The sequence below is a fragment of the Vanacampus margaritifer genome, chromosome 18, assembly GCF_051991255.1.
Source record: "Vanacampus margaritifer isolate UIUO_Vmar chromosome 18, RoL_Vmar_1.0, whole genome shotgun sequence".
Taxonomy (NCBI): Eukaryota; Metazoa; Chordata; class Actinopteri; order Syngnathiformes; family Syngnathidae; genus Vanacampus; species Vanacampus margaritifer.
The window spans coordinates 15,190,006-15,217,228 of record NC_135449.1 but is presented as its reverse complement, the minus strand read 5'-3'; the positions used below and the strand labels follow the sequence as shown (position 1 = coordinate 15,217,228).

At 39.6% G+C, this 27,223-nt stretch overlaps 2 protein-coding genes across 5 annotated transcripts in view; both read left to right on the top strand.

Annotated features, from left to right (window-relative positions):
- Positions 1-17,928, top strand: part of radil2b (Ras association and DIL domains 2b) — a 39,485-nt gene extending 21,557 nt beyond the window's left edge. The window contains exons 12-20 of one of the 4 annotated variants that reach the window (XM_077551253.1): positions 3,931-4,198; positions 10,957-11,129; positions 11,356-11,500; positions 11,597-11,664; positions 11,749-11,781; positions 12,914-13,271; positions 13,347-13,558; positions 17,083-17,222; positions 17,314-17,928. In XM_077551253.1, coding sequence (XP_077407379.1) covers positions 3,931-4,198; positions 10,957-11,129; positions 11,356-11,500; positions 11,597-11,664; positions 11,749-11,781; positions 12,914-13,271; positions 13,347-13,558; positions 17,083-17,222; positions 17,314-17,407 — 1,491 coding nt within the window. In that variant the 3' untranslated portion in view covers positions 17,408-17,928. Of the gene's footprint in view, positions 1-3,930; positions 4,199-10,956; positions 11,130-11,355; positions 11,501-11,596; positions 11,782-12,913; positions 13,272-13,346; positions 13,559-15,459; positions 17,223-17,313 lie in introns of those variants that run through there. The other 3 variants (XM_077551254.1, XM_077551252.1, XM_077551255.1) reach the window with 3 other exon arrangements.
- A 1,552-nt stretch (positions 17,929-19,480) lies between these two features.
- Positions 19,481-25,476, top strand: LOC144038729 (uncharacterized). The gene is made up of 5 exons (XM_077551435.1): positions 19,481-19,518; positions 22,646-22,830; positions 23,082-23,289; positions 24,304-24,418; positions 24,793-25,476. The coding sequence occupies exons 2-5, from the start codon at positions 22,772-22,774 to the stop codon at positions 24,891-24,893; spliced, it is 483 nt and encodes a 160-aa protein (XP_077407561.1). The 5' UTR covers positions 19,481-19,518; positions 22,646-22,771; the 3' UTR covers positions 24,894-25,476.
- The last annotated feature ends 1,747 nt before the right edge of the window (positions 25,477-27,223 follow it).

The window sequence follows — 27,223 nt, the reverse complement described above, 5'->3', positions numbered from 1 at the left end:
ATATTGTAAAACACCAATATGTAATTATTGCTGAATCTGAACACAAACACCAAAGTATAATTAAATCTGTGGGTTATCTATTTTTAGGCCCAGGTTTATTGACACAACATGCTCTCGTGCTTTCGTAGTTTTTTTTTTCATCCCTCAAGTGCAAAACATACAGGTTAAAAGAAGTCACTTAATCTTCCATTGGTGTGAATGTGACTGTAAATGCTTGTGTGTCCAAAGCAAGTTATGTGAAGTATCTTATGATTATTGCATTGCTGGTCCAACAGGCCATCAGCGGCCAACAAGCCAAAGTCTCACATTTCATGCGAGTAGAATTGGATTTTGTGCCTGATTCAGCTCATTTGGTTTTCTGTTACCCTGCTTTCCTTGCAGGAAGGAAGTCAGTGATATGACACAGTATCTCTAAAGTGGGCATAATAGTAGCTGTACATTTCTGTTCAGTGCACCAAGACCAATATTTTCCTGTCCACAGCACAATTTCTTTCAAATAGCCTGTCTAGTGAAATACAATACATACATACTTCTTGCATGATATTAAGGATGTATATGTCCGTGCTACTGAGTATATCATTTACTTAACCCCATGTATAGCACAGCAATAACTTAGCAATAGCATAGCATAACATAGCAGCATTTTATAAGATAACAGAGTTTAGTGCGTCAGAATTTAGGGTAGTTTAGGATACCACATAGCATTACTGGCTTGCAAAATAATTCATATCTCTTTAACCTTTCCACATTGTTACAACCTTATACATACAAAAATCATAACCTAAGAGCTAACCCCCCGTTTTTCATAGAGGTTCTGGCAGTGCTTTTGGTGAAAGATTCATAGCGGAGTTTAAAATGTTAATGTTAAAATATTTTTCTACATCATGCATGATCCACTAATGCCCATATGAGTACATACAAAGAGCCCTGACTTTTTAACTGCGACTGTGCCTAGTTCACCCCGAACACTCCACAGTTTCTTGGGGTGGGAAGGAGTGGCGTGGTGGAGGGTGACGTCATGTTCGTCCCTGCGGACATGTTGTGTTAGCTAGCGTATGACACAATTGGAAACTCGAATCTGAAAAAAAAAAAAAAACTCCAGCTCAGGCGCCAAGAAAATTGCATAAACGAAGATTTTTTTCAAGCGAACGTATATGTATGAGCTTGTTACAGAGGCTGCAGTTACTCTTGAAGCCAGAGGTGGCAGTCGTGAGTGAAAAAGTGACAAATCCGTAATGCACCTTTAATCTTTTTTTGATGGGTGTCACTTATACGCAGATTTACACAATTCGTGGGACACTGGTCGCTAGCCCTCATAAGTTGCGAGAGCCCACATTATTATCAATGGGATTTAGGTCAATGGCTTTCGTCTTGACACATTTCCATAAAAGCCAGATGTGCTCGACTAGGAGTTTTGTGGACACTTGAGTTGTGAATCTTTGCAGCTGCTTGTTCTTGCGCATACCTCAGAGGTCCTGACAGAACAGCTGTATTTATACATCATTAAATTACACATGACTTCCGAAGGTGATTGTTTGCCCTATTGGACAGCATATATGGAAACAAATGTGCTACAGTTTCACTGACATATTTATGGACTTATTTCCTATTTTGTAGTTTAGTAAGGAAAGTGGATTTGCGGAGTGGAATGGTGCATGGGTTTGTTTAATATTTTCAAAGACATAAAATATGAAACCGCATGCTCCTGGATAGTGTAGGGTGCTAATGTGGCCAAAAAGCTGTTCTATATGTTAATTTAATTAGCTTTTTGTCCCTGGTGAGTGAAGGATACAACTTTGTTTCTCGCACACATTGCACTGATTGTGCCAGCAAGTCATTTTATCCATCATACTTGTCAACTCATCACACCATGCAACCCTCTTCTATTCCTGAATGAAAGAACAGAATTAGGGAGGAATGTGATGAAGTCTCCAAAGTCAAGCAAAGGCCTCTCGATTGTGGCCTAATGATTAAGTGCAGTGTCAAGACTCCCTTACGAGTGAGTACAAGCCAGTCTGACCTATTTTCAGTTGTGGAGATCTTAGGGTGAATGAATGTCCCAGCTTTAACTGCGCTTTCACAAATACAGTAAGAAGAGGCAGAGTGTTTCTATTTTATACACAATGTTTCGATGTGGTAAATATTGCTGCAGCATGGAAAACAACAGGCGCCATTAATGACAAGCTATTTCAACTGAAGACATTTGTTGATGGATATGCGCACATTTCCCCAGACTTGTGGGCAGACTGTTTATTTGCCCATTATGATGAATGCACAGTTTTGACTGTGAGACAATACAGGTCTTTGGTTGAATGTGGTAAATCAAGCATTAAGCTTAGTTTCATTCTCGCTGCTTGGCTCCACCGATCGGCATTTTCCAACCAGAAAACATAGTGTTTTCCCCATTTCCATTGTCTCATGTGCGATGGGCGCTGTGGCTGTCTACTTGCATTCGTCGTTTGTGTTCAGCCTTTCCCCGCCTACCTTGGGCTTTACAGTCAAAGTAAAATGATCTGCTCAGGGCGGATTCCTTCAGAACTCTTCACTCAGCAGTCTTGTTACAGCACAGTGCCAAGCCCTCATGAGCCATATTCAGCTTTTTTGGAATGTGGATTTAGTGCCGGTGCTGGCCTTGGTGGGCGTAAGAGTGAGATTTCTGGGGAAAGGGGATGTCTGCGTACAATTAGCCTAAACAGAGCTGTCATTGTCTATGATTTACTCTATGGTGTAGCAAGGACCTTTTAGATGAGAGAGGGAGGAAAACGCCCTCGTTTTTGCTGATTCTGCTGGTTTTGACCAAGTAAACTTCCATCAATAATTTTACAGTGTTGAAAAAGTCATGTTAAGCGTGGGCAACGTGGGTGGTCTTTAATCTGCCTCAGGAGCTGATCACTTCACAAAAGTTCACTTTTTAGTGGAACCTTAAACGTTTCTTGACAGTAATATGTTAAATGTAACCTCACTAGTCTAAACATGACATTCTGATTAATATTACATTTGTGGAATGTGAGTTATGAAGAAAAATCGGGCCATTTTGCCGCTTGCTGTCGACTGAAGATGACATCAATGTTGCTCAGGGGTCAGGCAGCGACCAATCACAGCTAACTTATTTTCTGAAGCTGAGCTCTGATTGGTTGTTACCTGAGACAGCAGTGGCAGTCGACAGCAAGTGGCAAAATGGCCGCCTCCTGAGATGGATAAAAACAGCTGTATTTTGCTGCTTAACTCATATTCCACTAACACAGTGGTGTCAAAGTCCGGTCCTCGAGGGCTTGAGTCCTGCATGTTTTAGAGGTTTCCAACGTTCAACACAGCTGATTCGCATTTAAGCTAATCAGCAAGCTCTGTAGGAGCCCAATAATCATCCTGATCATTGAATCAGGTGTGTTGGAGTAGAGAAACCTCTAAAACATGCAGGACTCAGGCCCTTGAGGACCGATTCGTGACACATGTACTAACACAATATCAACCAGAATATCATATTTAGACTAGTGGGGTTGCATAGAACAACATTATTACATTGTTGTAAAAAAAAGAAAAATGGGGGTTGACTTAAACATTTCAATATTATGTTATATATATATATATATATATATATATATATATATATATATATATATATATATATATATATATATACACACACACACAATTGTTCAGGGCTCAGGCAACAACCAATCACAGCCCACCTGTTTTCTGAAGCCGAGCTGTGAAGCCCTGAGCAACTGTGATGTAATTTTCACTCGACAGCAAGTGGCAAAATGGCCGCCTTCTGATATTGATTAAAAATGCTGTATTTTTCTGCTTACAGGTAACTCATATTGCACGCAATATTAACCAGAATACCACAAATAGACTAGTGGGGCCGCATAGAACATATTGTTAAGAAAAAATTTGGGGGGTTGACTGATTCTGATTCTGTCCTACCAGGTCCTTCACCCCATCTTGCCGGGCTTTCTGGACTGCAACCCATTCAAAGAGGGTCTCGAAGGTCACTCTCTGACTGGCGAAGGTGCTCCAGTCCTGAGTAGCAACGGGCTGACGGTCCCTGTTCAAGTCCAGCAGGTTTTGGAGGTCCTGTCCGAGACCCAGAGACTACTGTCAGACTGTCAGCTCCATCCTGAGATTTCCTCACAGCTTATTGCCTTCATTTTCTACTTCATCAATGCATCACTGTTCAACTTACTCATGGAGAGAGGTATTTGTGCATCATACACACTCATAGACAATCATATTACTTGTTGTGCTTCAAAGTAAAAACAATACCTGATTTACTGATAAATAAGCTACCAAGCTAAAGCTAAGCTAAAATAAACAAGCTGCTGTCAGTTGAGTAGAATCACCTGTGGATTAAATCAAAGGGTGGCAGGTTTTTTACTACAGAACGGCATCACAGCGGAATCCAGATTGCCAGAAAATAGAAGAAAGGAAGAACGTAGTTGTATTAAGGCCTAGATACACCAATCCGACGTCGGCCACATTACCCACTTTGGCGTTGGCCCAAACAACGGCATGTCACGTAAAAAAATGACGTAAATACACACCGCACAGACACCGACTCTTACGTACCGTCAGCGAATGCGTGAGAAGTAATTCCCCTCCATACCATCGGCGGCGGTAGTCATCATTCCTAACTCTTTGACTGCCAGACGTTTTCAAAAACGGGTTGTCGCCAGTGCCAGCCTGCCAGCCGATTTAAGCATTTTGAGTGATCTTTCAAGGTCCACAGAAAATGTTGTGTTTGGACTATGGAAACACACATACTACCAAATGAAAGATTGGACTCTCAGCTTTCATCAGAAAAAAAAAAGTTTGTTTCTACCTTATTCCGTTCTTCAGTAATCAACAATAGAAAATGGTTACTTTCACCGAAATTCTCTCTTTTGAAACAAAAAACGGAGAAAAAGAGCTTTTTGTGAAACGATGTTATTTCATGCACTCTAGTGAATTGTACACTTCTTTTTGTCCATGAATGATGCCACAAACACCTAAATAGTGCTTTACTTCTGTAAAACGCTTTCACCAACAATGAAAAAGTGTTTTTTGATTGCAAAATACGTTTATTTCCATTCAACAGTGTAACAATTTGACAAAACAATTTCGCAAACTATTTACAAATGTGTGCAACTGTGGTACTACTTACAATTATGTGGATGTTTCAAATACAGTTTTTCCTTTTGTAACGCTCTCCTGCGTGCAAGGAGACGCCAGGACTCGCACAACAGTTTACTTTCACTTTCACATTGGTCCGTTTTGCGTGCAAACGTTACACTTTCTTGACGGCCTTTTTTTCCGGGGAATAAAAAGCAAGTAGCAGACTGTACACACTTCCTCTGATGAATATGCATTGGACTCGGGGCACTCTCCGTCGTCCGATCGAACGTCCGCCTGTGCGTGCTCAGTTGCGCTCCGCGTTACGACACCGTCATAGCCGCCGCGTCAGCGGTTCCAATTTCGCCGTCAAGCTCGGATTCACCTTCATCATCATGGATATCAATGTACTATTTTAGCGTTGGTCGATGCCTTTCGTCTTGTAAGTGTAGAGCTGCTTGCAAACGCTCGCCATTGCCCGTTCCCTCCTCCATCTAGCTCCATCTAACGTCTTCTACTGCCGCGTCAATGCTTTCCAACCACGGAGTCTCCATCATCTTCATCATCGATGATGATGATCGTCATCAACAATGTGCTTTTTTAGCGATGCTTTTGGTCTTTGAAAAAAACGGCTCTGGCGTTAGCTCCTCGCGACCGGCCGCCATTTTTCCTTTGTTTTCCATTCTGATCTCCTGCTCAACGCTCTAGCTCCGCCTCTACTGACGCCCACCCGATCTTGTCAAAAGAGAGTCATCGCTGCCCTCTAGGGGCCAAAAATAGTCATTAGGCTCAAAAAACCTGCTTAAAACTTTCAGGAGAGCTCCGCAAGCCTTCCCAGCACCCGTTTCAAAAAAAAAAAAATGGGAGGACGTCTTTTAACGTCTTTGGCGCTCCTCCGTAGGTTTTTGCAGAACGTCATTTAACGTCTTTGGCAGTAAAAGAGCTAAAGGCAACCGGCAATAGTGATGGGCATGACAGTTCTTTTAAGTGAACTGCATCTTTAGAATCAGTTCATTAAAAAGAACCGTTCAAAAGATTCGTTCATCTACGCTGATACGTTCGTGAACCGGAAATGGCAACACGTTCACTCACTGACTTTTTCACTCGCTGATCCTTGGATCAGCTTTTATACGGTTTAAATTGTATAAAAGCTGACATTTAAACTGACAGTTTAACTTTTAATAATGGCTGCAATTTTGAGGTGGATCTAGCAAAACAGACAAACAGACATGCTCAATCCTCTTGAACTTTGAGCCTCTCCACCGAGCCATTATAATGGGCTCGACACACGTGAGGCGACAAGCGACAGCGAAATACGTGCCTCGCAGGTCTCATGCTACGTTCAGACCAACAGAGGCGTTTTTGGCGGCGCGATTGCATTGTAGTGAATGGACTTTGCGTGCGCGGGGGGAGGGGGCGCGATGGCGTGCCGGCAATCATTTCGCTACTTCGCCCATTTCACCGGCGTTATTTGAATTGAACTTTTGACGCCATCGCATCAGCGACAGCCAATCGGTGTCGAGATAGTCCACGTCACCAAATACGTCACAGACAAAACACAGGAAGCGGTTGCAGAACATGTAGCATAGCAATGGAGGATAGCTTGACCGTCGCAGTTTGCAGACACCCAGCGCTGTACGACACGGTGAGTCACGTGTACCGGGACCGGGCCAAAAAGGTGATTGCTTGGAGGAAGAAGCGTTGTGGTTGGCTTATCTTGTGAGTTTGTTTGTTTAATTGTCGAAGTGTGAAGCCAGCTAGCAATGCTACAATAAAGTTAGCACCACCTAACAAAGCGGAAATCCCTCCTTTTCCTCCGTTGCGGCGCAGAGCAAAACAAATCCCATTGAGAACCCCGTGAACAAACACTCGCGAGACCAGCGTAGCGTCGCAATATTTTCAGTTCGGTCTGAACATAGCATCAACTCGCGGGACGTGATAAGCAGCCGTGACTTGATTGTCTTGACTTGATTGAAAATCTAAACGTTTTCATTGTAATGTCAACACAGAAGTTTCACTACGTTACATAATTCCAGTATGGAGATCCATCCATTACCTATTGTTATTGTTATTGTTATTGTTATTGTTATTGTTATTAACTGTTACAAAACCGGTAAAGAAAACTTACTGGACAAATTAACCATGTACCAACAAGCTCTTATGCGCTGGCCTTTTTTTTGACGTCACGGGAATGATTGCGTGAAGTATCGTACAAAATGATAGTTTTTTTTGTTACAAAATGATAAACGCTGCTAAAATTATCTCATCCATTTTGCTGGATAGCCCACTGTGTAGCATGCCCTGCGTTCATTGGCTCAACAATGAAACCTTCGCTGATTGGTTGAAGCCCTGGCGATAGCGATAAACGTTGAACATGTTTCAACTTTCTAGTATCGCATCGCGGACACGCGCGCGATTTTTCACATGCACAAATGTCACGTGTCGCTGAGAGGGAGGGGGCAAGGCAATTTTCGCCTTGTCGCCCTGCTTCCATAGGAAAGGAATTGAGAGCGAGCGACGTCCCCTCCTGTGTGCACAGCCCATAACGTAGCCGATCAAGTTAACAAGTAATATTACCGTAGTCTAATGTTTTTGCTCGCTAGCAAGTTAGCAACAACGTAAAGTCAGGGCTGTCAACTTTTTTTTTTTTTAAAGGAACATCAATAAATTTCACAGACACCATCCTTCAACATTATTTAACATTATTGTTTGTTTGTTTTTTAAAATAATGAAGGGGACCTGCTGCACGAAGATGCAGCCTTGTACCAGCCCGACCAGAGCAGTGAAGGTTCAGTTTTGGTTCAAACTCTGCACAGTCTCCAGCTTTCAGGCCTAGGCTCATATCTTGTCATCACACCTTGCCTGCATAAAAGCAATCAAATTAATAATCCAGTGTACACACATGATCAAATATTCAAAAGACAAATATTGAAGAAATAGCAGAAACATAGCATAAGATGCATTATAATTATCGATGTCTTAGTGTTCAATGTTCAAATATGTTCTAAATATATAAAATACAAAAATTAAAATAACAAAAAATATAGTATTGGTTATATTGAAGGGTTCACCGCAGTAACTCTAATATCAAAAAGACAAAAATATTAACCAACAGACTAATGGGCTCTATAAGCACTCCAATTACATTCAAATTTCTCCACATAGTAATACACAATGTAAATAAGTCACTTTAATGGCATTTCACATTTGACATTAGTTGTATTCGATTTTAAGTAATTTGGTATTATTTTAAGAAAAACGACAACATAACTGTAGCAAACTTTCGTCAGCCCAGTGTCACCGTGCCCCGCAGCCAACCGCTTCCGCATTCCACAACTCGCTGAGTGCGCTATGTCATGTGACCACATGGCACAAACGTTACACTTATTAAACTAAATAAATAATTTGAAATTCTATTGGAAATGAGTTTTTCCATTCGGCTTACACCCAGAAATTATTTTTTTATATATTTAATTGGAAATTAAAGTTTTTCTATCCACAGATATTTTTTCTTAGCGTGAGAAATGAGAGTGTAATAATGGACAGAAATGCGTGTGTGTCACGCTCATTGCGTGAGTGTTGACAGTACCTGGTAAAGTTTAATCAAACAAGCACCTGTTGAAACAGGCTCGGAGTCCTGACAACACGCTTCCAGTGCTAGCCTGTAGCCTATATATTTAATTGTGTAATTAATTATTGACTTAAATTTCAGTATCCACAATGATCCCTATTGATTTAAACTTAGTTTACATTCAGTTAAATTGAGTTTTACCAAACCGAGACAAAATTTAAATGGTGCAACAGAGCTCTTCTTAATTTAAAAATCGTATTAACTCATTTTAAACTTAGTTTTACTCATCTGTGATTAGAGTTAGTCTTAGATTAAATTAAACATTTTTAGTGAGTAACCCAGCCTTTGTGTTATATGGAGGTCAAACGTGTAGGAAATAGTAATCCTACTGTATGTGTTTTGTAAGTGTCACCAAACAAATCCATTCACACAGACAACAAGCAAAAAAAACAACAACTGAAAGTGCTGTTAAAATGCCACATCCGTTGTTGGCAGTGTCACAAATGTTGCACCCTAACTGCTTGCCCTCCTTTAGCAGAAAAAAGAACAAAATGTGAGGAAAATGCTAGGAATGAATAAACATGGTATTATCATTAGCTGAAAGTCAGATTTTCTTTTTCTGGAAACAATTTAATGAGAAACTGCAGCAGTAAAAAAAAAAAAATGTAAATCCAAACTACAAACATGAATGCGTGGTGGTTAGACACAACACAAGAAAAAAATAGTTGGTCTCAAGAATCCAGTGGGAAATTATCTTAAAGCAATTTCTGGCTGCATTTTAGAAAAATGAGAGGTTGTAACAATTTGTGACAGAACATTCACATTTGCCATTTAGAGAATCAAAGACTTTATTGATTAATGTCAAAACAATTACTTACTTAATATCACAGATGTATCCAATCATTACAGTAGGTTGTACTGTATGCATGCAATGCATAGGTATAACAGTTAAATCTTGGCTGGTCTTGTGAATAAATCCCTATTCTTATGCCAGTTAAAATACAATCGATTCAGTGGTGGCCAAAATATGGCCCAGGGGCCATTTGCAGCCTGCTATCCATTTTTAGGGGCCTGGAGTATATACTAAAAAATAACTTTTGACATGGCCTGCAATGCTATTTTGTTTTTTTTAATCGTGGGATTAGGGTGAGAAACGTTAGAAGTGTAGCTGTTGAAAAAGTGGGGGATATGAGTAATTGGGTCTACCACTACTACTACTACTACTAAACTTTTCTAGAAATGCATACACACAAATACATTTACAGACAAAATAGTAACAACATAATTTTTCCTCCGAATATTGTGGAGAATATAGATAATTCCATTTCAAAAACAAAAATGCATCAAATATTACATGACTTCTCCTCAAATATGGTCAGTTACTACAGATTGCTCTTTGGTTCTGGATGTAGAGATGGGATTTAGCTGCTACTCAGTGGGAGGGGCTAACCAAGTGGGATACACCTCAAAACAACAGGAAAATTCTCAGCTATTTGCTTTATCAACTTTAAAAGAAAGTCTTGACAGCATTTATTTTAATAATTACATTATATAAATAATGTATAATCGAGTGATTGATTTGATTGATTGATTTGACCATGTGTAATACGTTGGCCCTTGCATCTTTCTGTTTTCTTTATGCGACTCTCTGAGGGAATAGTTTGGACACCCCTGATAACCTGACACCTATGGGTGTCGCAAATCGGTGCTTGTAATGACAAAAAACATTTTATTTGAATGTTAGAGTCTTCAAATTTTGAATTACATTTTGGAAAAGAATACAGTAATTTCCAAAGTCACTGATCACCACAGCAGATCCAAAGTTTTGCCCACAGAATACTATAATAAAGCCTCAAACAACGACGAACCACATTTACTATAAGTTTGTATTACCACAGCAGCAGGGAGAACACAGACAGGATATATATATAAACTTCAGTGCCTGCAGCTGAATTGCTGAGGAGAAAGCGTGTGGTAGTTGACACGCTACTAATATTTCACCACAAGAATACAACCACTATCAATACACTTTATTCATTTGTCTTTAAATAGCATTTGACACAATCAAATTCACTGTTGGCGTTGAAAAACATAGAATATCTCCAACCTTTGACTTCATTTTGGTTGTATTTTTGTTTTTATGCTGACTCATGTGCATTTTGTCATGTTGGAATCAAAGACAGATGAGCTATTAAATATTACAGCCAGCCTGGCAATAAAAATGGAGCTCAATAAATCGTCCTATTTAGATCGTGACCAATTTCAAAGAGGACTTTTTCTTGATGTGTTTGCAGGCTCAGAGCCAGCTTTCTATCAGCGGTCTACAGGCATTCGCATACAGACCAATTTTGACTTGCTCCTGAACTGGTCACAGACAACTGGATTGGGAAAACTGGCTTTGGAGCACACGCGCACAGTTTCATCAGCTATCAATTTTCTGACTACGCCAAGGAAAAAATTACTCCAGGTGAAAAGATGCACACTTACAAGGAGATGGTTAATTAAAGGCAACATATTGTCTTTTTTTCACAATTCAAAATAGCATGTCTGTCCAATCTCTTGTTGAAATACGCCAAGATTCAACTTTCCACACCGTATATTTTGTCTTGCTGAAATGAGCCCATTATTTGCACAGTAATCAATTGACATTAAATTCAACAGCCGTCTGACTAACTAGTATTAATTATGTACAGAGCTCTTGGGCCTCGTTACGATGTGACTTCCCTGCCCTGAACGCAGCTCAACTGAACCACCTGCTCAGTCTTTACAGCCCAACATGTCCCACCAGGCACTCCTGGACTCCATGCGCCCGAGATCAAACAGAAGCACACAGAACTGGTGAGCGTAAAACACATTTCGGTTCACTAATTCTCTTCAGTAATGTCTTTATTGTTCTCTCTGCCATTATATTCTGTATATCTCTTGCATTCTCAGAGGACATCCTACAGAGTTTTGATACCCACCATCCTCTTGTGCTACCAGATGAGGATTACCAGTTTATGGTGGGAGGAGCAGTGACAGATTCCGGCTTGATTGAACATTTGAATAAGCTCAAAGTATTCATTTTCAACCTCTCTAATTTAAAGTCCCATGGGGTCCCAGCTACTGGCCAGAACCAGGTAACACATTTCATGACTACTGTCAAACAGTAAGGCAACATGGATGTTCTAGTCTGGTCTGCCTCACAGTTGTGAGATTCAGAGTTTGAATTTCGGCTCCTTCCTGTGTGGAGTTTGCATGTGCTCCCCGTGCTTACCTGGATTTTCTCTAAGTACTCTGACTTCCTCCCACAATGTGAGAGTGTAAATGGATGTTTGTCTATATGTAACATGTGATTTTTGGCGACGAACATGAAAACTCCACACAGGCCAGAACCAGGTAACACATTTCATGACTACTGTCAAACAGTAAGGCAACATGGATGTTCTAGTCTGGTCTGCCTCACAGTTGTGAGATTCAGAGTTTGAATTTCGGCTCCTTCCTGTGTGGAGTTTGCATGTGCTCCCCGTGCTTACCTGGATTTTCTCTAAGTACTCTGACTTCCTCCCACAATGTGAGAGTGTAAATGGATGTTTGTCTATATGTAACATGTGATTTTTGGCGACGAACATGAAAACTCCACACAGGAAGCCCGGAGCAAAGATCCTGGCAGACCTGCAAACCATGGACTTCAGTTTGCCTCAGATTTAGCTATAGTTCTGTTTCACATCGAAATCATGGAGTCTGTACATTCTAATAGTTAACATTACCATAGACAATCAAGGAAATTACATTAACTCATTCAATCCCCAAAACGTGTAAAAATGTTTTTTGTTTTTTGTTCTTCTCTCCCAAAAACGTTTTTTATGTTGTTTTTAATGCAAGCATAGAGAAGGCTTTGATGATGCAGCTTCTGACATGAAGAGGTGGCTTAAAGCAATGGTAGTTATTCAATAAATAAAAAAAGGACCAGCAGGTGGCAGCAGAGTATAAGAGATCAGCCATGTTGAAATGTGAATATTGATGAAACTTAGCTATAATGCTAATTGCTGCAAAACGTAAATAGATACAAATGTACTTTTTTTCCTGATGAAAGAAGTGACTAATATTTATTTTGGTAGGTTCCATGTTTTTATAGCAATAAAACACAATATTCTTTGGGCCTTGCAAAATCTGTCAAAATCCGGTAAAGCAGCCGGGAGTGAATGGGGGTTGCTTCAGTGAAAATGGCTGGGAGTGAATGAGTTCATTGTCCTCCATTCTCATCCTCAGAGTATCACCATGAAGACCAAATCCAGACATGAAACAATGGCTACAACATCAGTACATTTACCTCAGCCTCCGCCAGCATCCTCTGGTTCACCCCCTTCACCGTCCCTCCCCTCCTCCATCCAGTACCTGGATGAGTTCAGCTCCTGTGGCGCCCTCCTTTTGTCCCAGAAGCTTCGGAATCTAGAGCTGCAGACAAGAGAAACTGAGACCATTGAGATGAGGAGGTCAGCACTGGACCCCTCCTGTCTCCTCACCCCACCCAACACCCCTCTCATTATAGATCCTGTTCATTTGGTTAAAGAAAACCAAGACCAAGACACACATCCCTGGTCCCCTAATGTTGGTACACACGATGAAGGTACTTTAGGGCTGAAATCTTCATACTTGTTTGATGATGTCGTCAAAGAAAAACCTTCCATAACTTTGTCCTCAGGTGGCTTAATGTTCGAATGCCTATCTGCACTGAAAGATGACCATTTTAATCAAGATTACACCAGTATGAAAATGATTTTTGAACTCATAGAGGAAGAGGAAGAGGAGGCTGAAGAGATGAGCAGCCATTTTGACGACAACAACGATGAGATCTTCAGTTTGGAGATAGAGCGTGACGAAAGTGGTCTTGGTCTCGCGCTCGTCGACACAAGGGTTAGTTTAACTTGATACTTTTCCTTAAGAGATCGTGTTTTGCATGTTTTTTTATAATGCAGACATGCAGTTTCTCAAACTGGGGTTTAGGGGCCCACAGGTGTCTGTAAGCGACAGTTTAGGGACGAAATAATTTAGGTGTATCTTTTTTTTAAATGCATATCAACCTACATAAGGTGACCAGTGCTCCAACAACTAACATCCTAAACCAATTACTCCTCCAGCTTGGCATCTTTTACATCTGGGGCTATCTTCTACATCTTCCTCTCTAACCAACATCCCTCAGGTCTTCCCTCACTATCTAGTGACCTTCTTTTAGGTCTTCCTCTAGCTCTCTTGCCTAGCAGGTCTATTCTCATTATCCTTCCAGAAAAGAAAAAAAAATCCGTCCAAATTTCTAACATATGTCTCTGCCTCTTCGAACCTTTCTCATGCAGTAGTTTCTCTCTTGGTACCGTCATAGGCTTACTCTAGATCTATTAAGACACAATGCAACTCTTTCTGACCTTTTTTGTACTTCCTCATCAGCATCCTAACGGCTACGCTTCCTTGTTACCCTTGGTCTAGCTTCGCTTATTGTTTCCCAAAACTTGATTGCATAGGTCATCAACTTTAGTTTTCTACATGATCGGTGTCAGAAAGGTTCCAGAACCATGGTCACAAAATTCATTTCAAATCTAAACTACAATATTTATTTTCCCATTCTAATCCCCCGGGAGTCTAATTCACCTTCATGCAATTCTGGATCCGTAGAGCCATCATCACGGCCATCTTGATGCCGTCCATGTTTTCAAAACAGGTCCCTCAATGACCCTAAGAGCTTGGGAAATAGGAAAAAATTACTCTTGCCTCTTCTTACCCACTGAATGGATCAAACACTGCATGATTTTTGCAGACGCGCTGGTTGGTATTGTATGCCACATTGAAATGTAAAATTTGTATTTTAGGTTTGAAATATAATCTGCACATCTCCCTTTTTAAAACTGGGCCCATTTCACCCTCTATGAACATCCTGGTCAAAAAGTCCATAGCCACTTCTCCTGGAAGCTTCCACATAACACAGTTCAATCCAGGCCCGCGGCTCTGGGAATGGGCGAACTAGGCGGTCGCCAGTGAAGAGAGAGAAAAAAAGTTTGGCAGGATTTTGACTTTAATCTCAGAATTGTGATTTTAAAGTGAGAATTCTCACTTTAATCTCAGAATTCTCACTTTAAAGTCAGAATTTTCACTTTAAAGTCAGAATTTTCATTTTGATCTCAGAATTCTGATTTTAAAGTTAGAGTTCTCATTTTAAAGTCAGAATTCTCCCTTTAAAGTTACAATTCTGAGATTGAAGTGAAAATTCTCACTTTAAAGTGAGAATTCTGACTTTAAAGTGAAAATACTGCCAAACTCTCTCGCTTCACTGGCCCTAATCCTCTTCTGTTATATATATATATATATATATATATATATATATATATATATATATATATATATATATATATATATATATATATATACTGTATAGGGAAAAAAACAGGCCCAGGGTAGAGGCATGTATGTCAGTCAATCATCGTTGTCTATAAAAAGAAACATAAAAATAGCGTTAGCTTCTTAGCTTGCTTGTAACTTGTTTATTCCACCATTACATCCATGCTACTCTGTGCACCAAAGCGAATAAAACAGTCAGTCCAGTCCAGATACCTGCAAATAGATTTACGTAAGTCATTGTTTCACATAACCACGTTGACTTATACAAGATAAGAATTGCATGGTGGTTTAATGTAAACAAATATATAGCAAAGGCATACTTTTTTATTTTTTATTTGTAGTTGTTTGTAGAAATTGGTATTTATTGTGTGGTGTGCTATTAAATATCCATCCATCCATCCATTTTCTTAACCGCTTGTCCTCACAAGGGTCGCGTGGGGATGCTGGAGCCTATCCCAGCTGGCCTCGAGCAGTAGGCGGCGTACACCCAGAACTGGTTGCCAGCCAATCGCAGGGCACACAGAGACGAACGAGCATCTACACTCTTAATCACACCTATGGACAATTTGGAGTGTTCAATTAACCCGCCATGCATGTTTTTGGAATGTGGGTGAAAACTGGAGTACCCGGAGAAAACCCACGCAAGCACGGGGCGAACATGCAAACTCCACCCAGGAAGGCCAAAGCCCGGACTCAATCTCACGTCCTCAGCACTGGGAGGCGGACGTGCTAACCAGTCATCCACCGCCCCACCCTATTAAATATCATACATCTATATATTGTAATTAATTAATTAATTAATGTGTGTGTGTGTGTGTGTGTGTGTGTGTGTGTGTGTGTGTGTGTGTGTGTGCGTGCGTGCGTGCGTGCGTGCGTGCGTGCGTGCGTGTGTGCGTGCGTGCGTGCGTGTGTGTGCGTGCGTGGGAGGGGGGTAGCAAATCTGCACGCTCGCCTAGGGCAACAATACACTTAGGACTGGTTCCATCTCTGCATGCTTAACTCCCTATAAAGCCTGAACCATGAAATATGTGAGAGAAAATTCTGATTCTTTGTAAATAGAGTATTTATTGGTCCTTTTGAACAAACAAGAAAGCATTTTGTTAAATCAACTTGCACAAATGACTTGATTTGAGTCGTATTTGATACATCCGGTCACAATGCTTTAAATTTGTACATTTATAACTGTCAAAAATATAATAATAAACAGACATATCAAACATATTATTTCCAAAAATCGAAAAGATAATTTCCCACTATTAATAAGTATAGGTGTGTCTCCTTTCTCAATTGAGGCGATCTTGCAAGGTCGCTGGAAAAAGCCATCAACTGGGTGATACTGTCCTCAAATGGATTATCAGTGCAATGCATGTGTCAGACGTCAGACCATATACGTGACGTCAGGATCTTAATGGGGGGGAAAAATTATACTATATAAAATATTATACTCATGAAAATGTTTTGTATTTAACATGATACATTTGACGTTATAGGGTTAACCCTGACCTACTGCACATTCGGCCCATCTCCATCTCGCTGGACAACCTGTAGAGATCCTTCTCTCTCGTTTTACTGTCCAAACTGCCCCACTTCTTCTTAACTAACCTCATTGCCTGCATGCCACCTGCACTTCCTGGTTTTAGCATGAATCTCCTTTTCCCCTTTCTTACCAAAAGACCCACCAGGTAATTTCCTCCCGGTCTCTCTGATCACCTTGGCTGTATTTGTCTTCTGAAAGCCCCTTTTGTCCACCAAAACTCTGCCTCACCTTTTCTCTGAAAGCCGCGACACACTTTCTCAGCTTTCAACATATGCTCTGCATACATCCACACTCACAATCACACCTAGGAACAATTCAGAGCGCTCAATTAACCTGACATGCATGTCTCTGGAATGTGGGAGGAGACCGGAGTACCCGGAGAAAACCCACGCAGGCACGGGGAGAACATGCAAACTCCACACAGAAGTTACTTAAGTAAACAGATTAAAGATTATAATGTGCAACAAATCTGGCTTGGCCGTTAAAATGTTCATAGTTTGACCTCATATTCCAGGATATGTCACTGAAGGTGAAAGGAATTTTCATCAGAGGAGTGGTTCCAGACACCCCTGCAGCTCGCTGTGAGAAGCTCCAACCTGGAGACAGGATCCTTGCTGTTAATGGAGTCAGTCTGCTTGGCGCCCACTGTCTCAAGTAAACAGACCAAATCTACAACAAAAAATATAAAGTATTACAAATTATTTTAAATAACCATTATTTTTTTTCAATCCTTATCTTTCATCAGTGGTAAGGAGTTGATGCAGTCATCAGGTGATAGACTGAGGTTACTGGTGGCCAGATCTGATTGGATGGCCAAGGCTATACAGACTGAATGCTGACGCTGCGGACATCATCCAAATAATTTGTTCACTCATAAAATCGGGGTACAGAGATCACTTACAATAATCTTTGGGAAACATAAAAAAATTGTAGCCTAAACTGACATTGATCAGAAGCAGGGATAATGCTCAATTTCTGCTTGATTATCGGTATGTGTACCTTGATTGAGGCTCATACATATTAAACCTGGTGTTGAGATTCTCTTCAGGCCTACCCTGACCGCCACAATGAAGAACTGTATTGCTTTTTTTTTTTTTTAACAAAATGCACTATATAAAAAAAAATTCTCATTGGATTTAAAAGTTGGTTCAATAATTTACTTGACCGAATTTTTGTTTTGACATGTGTTTGTTACATGTTCCTGTAAATAAAGCCTTTTTTTATGAATCTTAAGTGTTTAGCTTGAACCGTGCCCTGGACATCGTGCTGCATCAACATTTCCAGTGCTCGTCATTTATGCCATCTACTGGCTGAAGAGCAGAATACTGCTTACGTGTAATAAAAATAAAAAATAAAAAGCTTTACTTTTCAGGTGCCATTAACATCAGTTTCACTTATTGACGAAATGACAATCATATAGAAGGATGAGCATTTGAAATCTGCACTCTCACACTATCAAATTACAGTAGGTCAGAATCAGTTGATTCGATTTTTTTCAGCCTCAGAAAATGACAACACATACAGTAACTGCAACGGATTTGAAAAGCAAGATATTCCACATCCAGGTTTTCAGCTCTAAAATGATTTGTGTATTTTGTGGCAAATGTCTATTAGCCAAACCAACAACGTTCTGGTGTTCAAAAATTCCCCATTTACTCAGAAGAAAACTATGGAGGTAAATATGGTGCAAAACTAACTTGTAAAAAAAAGTCTAAATTTGTATCTGTAAAAGTCGTGATTTGTACCTGTAAAAAAACAAAATTGTATCTGTAATAAAAATTTGTACCTGTAAAAAAATTTTTTGTATCTAATAAAAATTTGTACCTGTAAAAAAAAAAGTGTATGTGTAAAAAAAAATGTGTATCTGTAAAAACAAATTTGTACCTGTAAAAGTCACGATTTGTACCTGTACAAAAAAAATGTACCTGTACTGAAAGTGTAAATTTGTATCTGTAAAAGTTGTGATTTGTACTTGTAGAAATGACAACTTGTAGTCAAAGAAGTTGCCACTAGGTGTCACAAGTGTTTTTTCTGCTGCTTTCCAGTGACGTAAGTTTTGCACCAAATGTACCGTGACGTATGAGGCAAATTGATTTGTACTTGTAGAGCGCCGTGATTTGTACTCGTAGAGAAAGAAGGGGGCGGGCTCTGGTGCAATAGATGGTTGTTTTGACCAATCAAGTGAGAAGGATTTGAGCGGACTGAAGCGCAAACTCATTGGTTTAGCGAACGACGGTGGCGGGACTCGCGGAAGGATTTCTGGTATTACAAGGTAAGTATTATGTTACTTCATCATTCTTTCAAATATTGTTGTTTAAACGCTGGTCATCCAACCTTTTTTTATGATTAGCATCACATATTTCGCTTTCTAGCTAGCTGGCTTTCTAGCAGTCTAGTCGTTATCGCCATTTCTGGCGCAACGGACTTAATTGCATCTCATGCTTTGGAATACTGTGGCTATATGACAACAATGAACAACTAAACTACTTCATTATATGCCAAGAGTGGTGCAGTGCGCTGCTCCCCTGTGTTGGTTAAAATTGTTATTTCTTGTATTAAGTTAGCTGGCTAACAAACGAATTCATGTCGCTGACATATGCGCCATTGACAGGTACTGCAGGGAAGATGCACCGAATCGATGTTATGTATGTACACATTTGACTCCATAGTGTACTTTATCTTGTTTTGCCTTCTAGAAAAATGACCGATCAGAGCAGAGGTGGGCAATCTCGGTCCTCGAGGGCCGGAGTCCTGCAGGTTTTAGAGGTTTCTCACTTCCAACACAAGCTGATTCCAATCAGCAGGATCGTTATCAGGCTTATGCGGAGCTTGCTGATGAGCTGATCATATATCAGCTGTGTTGAAGAAGGGCAACATGCAAAACCTGCAGGACTCCGGCCCTCGATGCCCACCTCTGGGTCAGAGCAACAGCTCTTCGCTGCAGCAGCAGGTGAGCGGAATATCGCTACTATCTTGACATTAATGGGTTTTTTTTTTTAAGTGGGTGGTCGACATATAGTTCACCAGCGCTTCCTTGAGCGTCTCGTAGCTTTAACTCAGCGTCTGAGTTCTTTTCAGGTCTGCTTTGCATACATTATTCAGCACGCACACCATGAGCCTGGTGCGGTTCTTGTCAAAGTAATAGTTATGCAGTAGTCTAAACGCAAAGTTGTGAGCCTGATGTAGTTTAACTCTTTCACTGCCAGACGTTTTCAGAAACGGGTTGTCCCCAGTGCCAGCCGATTTAAGCATTTTGACTGATCTTCCAAGGTCCACAGAAAATATTGTGTTTGGACTATGGAAACACACATACTACCAAATGAAAGAATGGACTTTCATCTTTCATCAGAAAAAAAAGTTTGTTTCTACCTTATTCCGTTCTTCAGTAATCAACAATAGAAAATGGTTACTTTCACCGAAATTCTCTGTTTTGAAACAAAAAACGGAGAAAAAGAGCTTTTTGTGAAACGATGTTATTTCATGCACTCTAGTGAATTGTACACTTCTTTTTGTCCATGAATGATGCCACAGACACCTAAATAGTGCTTTACTTCTGTAAAACGCTTTCACCAACAATAAAAAAGTGTTTTTAGTTTGCAAAATACGTTTATTTCCATTCAACAATGTAAAAATTTGACAAAACAATTTCGCAAACTATTTACAAATGTGTGCAACTGTGGTACTACTTACAATTATGTGGATGTTTCAAATACAGTTTTTCTTTTTGTAACGCTCTCCTGCGTGCAAGGAGAGGGACCAGGACTCGCACAAAAGTTTACTTTCACTTTTGATTGTCCGTTTCGCGTGCAAACGTTACACTTTCTTGACGGACTTTTTTTCCGGGGAATAAATAGCAAGTAGCAGACTGTACACACTCCTCCGATGAATATGCATTGGACTCGGGGCACTCTCCGTCGTCCGATTGAACGTCCGCCTGAACGTGCTCGGTTGTGCTCCGCGTTTATGACGTTGTCATAGCCGCCGCGTCAGCGCTTGCAACTTCGCCGTCAAGCTCGGATTCACCATGATCATCATCGATGATGATCATCGTCGTCATCAATGTGCTCTTTTAGCGTTGGTCGATGCCTTTCGTCTTGTAAGTGTAGAGCTGCTTGCAAACGGGCGCCTTGTCCATTTCCTCCCTCCTCCATCTAGCTCCATCTAACGTCTCCTACTGCCGCGTCAATGCTTTCCAAACACGGAGTCATCATCATCATCGATGATGATCATCGTCGTCATCAATGTGCTTTTTATCGTTGGTCGATGCTTTTCGAATTTGAAAACCTCGCAACCGGTCGCCATTTTTCCTTTGTCTAACATTCTCATCTCCTGCTCGACGCTCTAGCTCCGCCTCTACTGACGCCCATCCGATCTTGTCAAAAGAGAGTCATCGCTGCCCTCTAGGGGCCAAAAATAGTCATTAGGCTCAAAAAACCTGATTGAAATTTTCACCACATGTCCTGAAGGCTTGCCGGCACCCGTTTCAAAAAATAATAATAAAAAAATTGGATGACGTCTTTTAACGTCATTGGCAGCCCTCCGTAGGTTTTTACTTGACGTTATTTGACGTCAGTGGCAGTGAAAGAGTTAATTTAGGGGAGTTACTGGTAGCAAGTTTATATGTATAGCATATATATATATATATATATATATATATATATATATATATATATATATATACAATAGTTACACAACAACTAATGGACTAATGGGAGTTTCCATTTTTAATATTAATTGATCAGTTATGATGCCGTACTACTACTACTGTTACACTAAACAGGACAAGCATTTCAAATAACCCAACCAACCTTTAAAAAAAAAAAACCTGGCCTTTTGTAAATAATTCAGGAAAATGAGACGTCATCCCTTGATTGTGTCATTCGACAAATACCTCAGGCGTAGGTGGTATCACTTTCTTAGATTTGGTAATCATGAGCCAGTGTAATTAAGTAGGGGTGTGAATTGCCTAGTACGTGGCGATTTGATCCGTATCATGATTCATAGGTCACGATTCTATTCAATACCAATTAATCCTGATACAAATCTATAAATTGTTTATTGCGTGTGTTGTTTGTTTTTAACTCAAATTTAGAAAATACTCATCAGTAAACTTGTACGTGTACACTGTAAGATTAGTATGAACATTTATTTATTTACTAATACTAAAATTCAGGCTCATAACTGTGAGCCACTGTATTTAACAAAACAATCTGTTAAAATCTGTTTGATGTTTGAACAGCATTGAAATAAAATATTAAGGCTTAATGTCCATTAATATAACATTATTCCATGTTTAACGTATGAACCCTAACCCTAAAGTAAGACGTTTGGTTGAATATCTCCATTAAAAAAATTGAGGTTTAAGAATAGATTCGGCCGCATATCAAATCGATTCAAGAATTGTGCTGTGCGCTGTAATTTCGTGATATATTGCTGAATCTTTTTTTTTAACACCCATATAATTAAGTCATTAGTATCAAACACTTCACAAAAAAGAACAGACATACTGCAACAAAATATTTACTGTATATTAAATGTGAAATATGATATACTATCCAATATGATAAACAATGCAATATTAGTTTAGGATTATTTACAGTCCAGCTGGTTTTCAAACCTCAACATCAAGAAGCTATATATATATATATATCCTTAGAGGATCTATCGGCGGACCCGTTACTTAAGCTGACCCATGAAATCTTTTCAGTGGTCCATCCTTGTTCCAAGATGTGTCTTTAAAACAATTTACTCCCTCCTTAAAACGGCTGCATAAGAACATCTTTTGAGTTGCTTCCAAAGATTTGAGGGACAACTTGGAGCTCCTAGTTGTATGTTTCAATTAAGACAATCGAGATGAGCCCTTTTGTGTGATTTGTAGTGCTGTAGTTGGTTGTTTCCCCCTCTTTTTTGGGAATGTCTTGTATTTGATCCATTAAACAATTATTTAATTAATGTATCTTTTCATTTTTCAGCTGTTCTTCACATGTGACAACACATCATTTTAGTCACTCAAAAATCTCATGTTCCAGCTGTCTCTAATTGCTGTATGTAGCCTTCACATATCTCTATATTTTCAGAATACACAAAATGTGGAATCAGCAGTCCGTGTGCTGCTTGACTGCTTAAGTCATCAGCTTGGAAGCACCACAAGTTCTACACCTGTTGCTCAACCTACATCCCAGCGCACTGTTCAACCAGCAGCTATGACGCCTACCAGCAGTGTCATAGCCAGACCAGGCACAGTGCAGCAAGAGATGCAGAGGTAAGTGACCATTACAATGTGATAGCTTGTTTTTGAAAAATGGAAGCCAATATTACATTGGTTAACGATATTACGATTTTAGAATGACAGTACTCATGTGGTATGTAGATTTAAAAAACAACAACTTTGTACCATTGAATTAAAAAAATGCATTAAATATAATATATTTAGAAGATATATTTGTCTTTGAGTCACTGACAGATCCTTGACAATTTAATGTTCACTAATTAAAAACTTTTTGTGCTTCATAGATGTTTCCATGTGTTTGCTTCTCGAGGTCAGAAGCGCAAAAGAAGTTTGGCAAATCCTCTTATTGTTTCTGTCTGTAAGTTGATAGAACTGCAGTTCTGTCTGCTATCAACAAACATAGAAAAAACGCCAAAAGAGGAAACTTTTCTCTTGGAAGCGGGTCTTGGAAGGAGGACCATAAATATGGGTGACAATGCCGATCACGCGGAGGTAAGCCTAAAAGATAATTCTACACTTGAGTCTTGTATTGTTTTTTAATGTTTTGTTTCCTTCTGTATATGTGTGTTTCCATTACCCTCAGATTTGCGCAAAATGCAAGTTGCGCAAAAGCAAACTGTTAATGGAAACACTGTAATTTCAAAAAATGCAAATATCGCCCCAAAAAATTTACGCTCCCATTGTTTTTGAGACTTGTTTAAATACAAGTATTTCGCAAAAGTGTAATGAAAATAGTGTTGCATGGGATACTGGTGCCAGTACCGTACCTTGATGTTTTGGTGTCAAAAACGGCTCAGTATAATTTTTTTCTTAGTACCGGTACTTAAAAAAAATAAATACGAGACAGCCCACCAACTCTGTTTTATATCTACCGGTATGTGGAAAACGCCTTAAGTAAGCAACACGCCTCTTTCCACGTGTGTGCGAGAGGGCGCAGGAAGATAGCTTCACGCACTGAAGCGCTCGCTGGACGTGCACTGCTCGTGGAGAAGCATGAAGCACTAATTAAGCTTATTAAGTGTAGTGCTCGCTGGACGTCCACGTAAACTATGCAACAGCATTGGCATTGCCTACGCATGTTTTCAATAAGCACATGAAGAACACGTGTGGTTTTCAATTTTCAGTTTTAGAAACGTTTTGTGACAAGAGCAAATGTTTTTCGTGAAGAAGCAGAAGAAAAAGCAGCAATCATTCCTGCAGTGGACTTAGGGTGCGTTCAATGAACAGGCACACAGTAGGAAATCACAGATATGCATAGTAAAAGCTCAATGAACAATTCCAACCTTGAACAAAGTCTGACGAGAAATCAACAATCACATGTTGTTTCCCTCAGCAGGATACAGATTTCATTGTTAAGCTGTTGAGACCACAACATCAGCCTTCACACAATTAACACCCATGTGTGGAATGACCATTTATATAAATTAGAGAGAAAATTGTAAAATAGAATGAATTGGTTCAATGCCAACTATGGTGCCATAATGATTGTGTCATTTGCTGTCCTAGGTTGTTTTGGACCTAATCAAATGGCCTGAGGAATCTGGGTTGGACAATGAAGATGGTTACTCCGTTGACTGTAGATGTAGAATAATGTGGTACTTGCGTCAGTTTGTGAGGACAGGTAAATTACATGTTGATATTTGTACACATTTTGTAATGCATAAATGCAGATTTTCAAATGTGGTTGAGAATTAAAAGTTCGTTTTAACCATTTTTTCTTGTTTATGAACACAAGTTGTATTATGAGTATTAAGCATAAGCATACACATATTGCTACAAGGCTGAATTTTAATCAGTTATTTATAGGGACATCTGTGATTTGATTTTCTTAAATGATCATCCTCTAGCAGGGATCACTTTTTTTTCCCTGATGTTGCAGAACCCCTGTTTTTTTCACCCCAAAAAAATACATAAATAAAATAAAAACTAATCTAATTGATTATTGTTACTTAATAGCATGCACAACTTAATTTCACTTTTTCTTCTTTTTTTTAGAGTCTCAAGAGAATCTTAAAAGGCTCCTAAAGTTCTGGGTGGGATGGGAGATACCCATGCCAGATATGAAAGTGGAGGTGGTGAGAGAAACGTGGTGGTGAGAGAAAACGTGGGAACATCCCACGTTTTCTACATGCTTCCAAAACTTAAAAGTTGCCTGGCCACTACAGCCATTACACAGAATTCAGTGACCATTTAAAGAACTGCATAGCCACAACTGATACTGGTTTTGGTTTGGTATAGATCAAAATCTTTATTTCATTACTTTAAATAATGTAGTTCTGATGTTTCGCTAGATAGGTTCTTATTACAGTTCATTGTCCATTTGTACGAAAAGACAATTCAAATAACTATCAACGTTTTAGTGTAGTTTTGTCAAGTCTGGGAAGATCTGGCTTTGGTTGAGGGCCCTGAGTGGGGTCCCGCCCTTCCGCGGGTTAACCAATCCGGGCCCTCAGCCACTTGTGCCTGGCCCCAGGTGTGACTAGTCCCTAATTAGTGTGGGTGTATTTAATTCCCAGGTGGTGATCAGTCGGCGTGGGATCATTGCCACTTGTCACGGTCACCCCCGGAGTTCTGTCTGTCATTTTGATTTTGTATCTTTTCAGTTCTTTGTTTATTTAATACTAACCAGTACCCTGGTTAGTGTATGTGGTACAATAAAGTACGTCAGTCTAACCCGCACTCCTGCTGTGGTCCTCCACCTCTTACGCCAACAGACACCACGCCGCTCTGTGACCACACCGTGACAAGTTTGCAGCACAATCAATGAACCAAATTGTTATGTCAATAAAGAGTCTGCTTGCTGATTGAATAGTTTATTTTTAAATATACATTTACTGTAAATGAATGTGCTCCACTTTTAACAGGTTGTTTTCTTAAAGTGTAAGCAATTAAAAAAAAATACAAACTTAATATAGTACTAAATCATAAAATGTCATTTAGTGCAGGCAGTTTTAAACAAATAACAGCCCAGAAGCGCTTGGCTAGACCCTACACAGTTTATACTGTGCATGTAGTTCACTGCAGCCAAATAATGGTCTACTCCCATGCATGTAGAAGGTCCTGCTGGATCCACAGCAGCATGGAGTCCAGCCAGTTCTTGAGGTGTCAAAGGGCAGTCAGTTTCAGGCACATAGACACAAGAGTCGGTGTCGCTGGACACAAGGCCACTACTCTCTCAGTTTACCAGGGGGATGTTCAAATCCTGTAGTTGATATGAAAAAAATAATCATTGTCTACTGTTTAAAGTAAGTTTTGCTTACCAAATTTTTAAAAGTACTTACAACATCATTAGACTCTTGTAAATTATAGTGCAGTCCCATGTGCCACAGTTGGTTCGGGGTACGATTTCCCTCGCTGCTCATGGGATGACTGTCCCAGCCATCGTTAAAAACATCAAGCTGGGCTTGTAAGCGAGGAATGAAGACATAATGGCAGCAGAAAAGGTGAACACTGCTGGACAGGTCCAGGAGATCATCTTCCTCCATTTGGTGCAACACAGCATAGTAGAGGCAAGTGACTGCTGTGTAGACATCTCGCCAAAGACGTTCAATTCTGTAAAGTCAATGTAATTGTGCCCCCTGCCCTTTTTTTTAATTAAAGAAGACATATAGATAACCTTTTAAACCATGTAAAAGAGTGAATCATATTTGGAAAAACAAGCAACTGGGTGCAACAATTAATCAACTACTTAATAAACTACTTGGCTATCCAATTAATTATTTAATCATTTTTGAGAGCAGGTTTGAATTGTTCCAAATCCTTTTAAATTTAAGCATTTCAATAGCAAATGTTTTTTTCTATTATCAACAAAAAAAGTAGTTTAAAATGATAAATGCAGTTTCATAAATGAAACAAATATTCCATTAATTTCAATTAATGAGAAAGTAAGGGTGATTAAAAAAAGAACACAGCGGAATTCTTTACCTTTATTTTGTACATTATTACTATTTGTATGTGTTGGAATGTCACCTTTGAAAGATGTTGCATCTCAAGGGGATACCCTTTAAAGCTACAAATCAAATGAAAATTAAAAATCATGCGATATTGCAAAAATGAAAAACAATGGAAAACTGTAGCTTGGACTTGTGTTGTAAATAGCTTCAAGTTTTTAGGTTTTACACGTGGCTAGTGTTTACCACTGGCAGTAAAGACAACCGTAAGTTGCCAATGTTGATTGCAACTGTAACTCGGTCTTTCATGTAATTTATATTTGATGTAAGTGGTGTAACATAAACTTTGTCTTTAACATATGAAAGATATAATAACATTTTTAATACCTAAATTTATATACCAACTATTGTTACACATATGAACATTTTAATTTTCCATATTAACCTTTGAATTAGAAATCTTGTGTCTCAGCAGGGCACATGATGTTGACCTCGTATGCTCTAACCTTAAGCTTGAACGACGTTGTTTTGTCTAA

Bases quoted from the DNA above. Each gene is read 5' to 3' on its own strand.
- LOC144038729 (XM_077551435.1), top strand. From the start codon at position 22,772: ATGACGCCTACCAGCAGTGTCATAGCCAGACCAGGCACAGTGCAGCAA. The intron at 23,290-24,303 runs GTAAGCCTAAAA...TTGCTGTCCTAG, and splicing joins ACAATGCCGATCACGCGGAG to GTTGTTTTGGACCTAATCAA. The intron at 24,419-24,792 runs GTAAATTACATG...TCTTTTTTTTAG, and splicing joins GCGTCAGTTTGTGAGGACAG to AGTCTCAAGAGAATCTTAAA.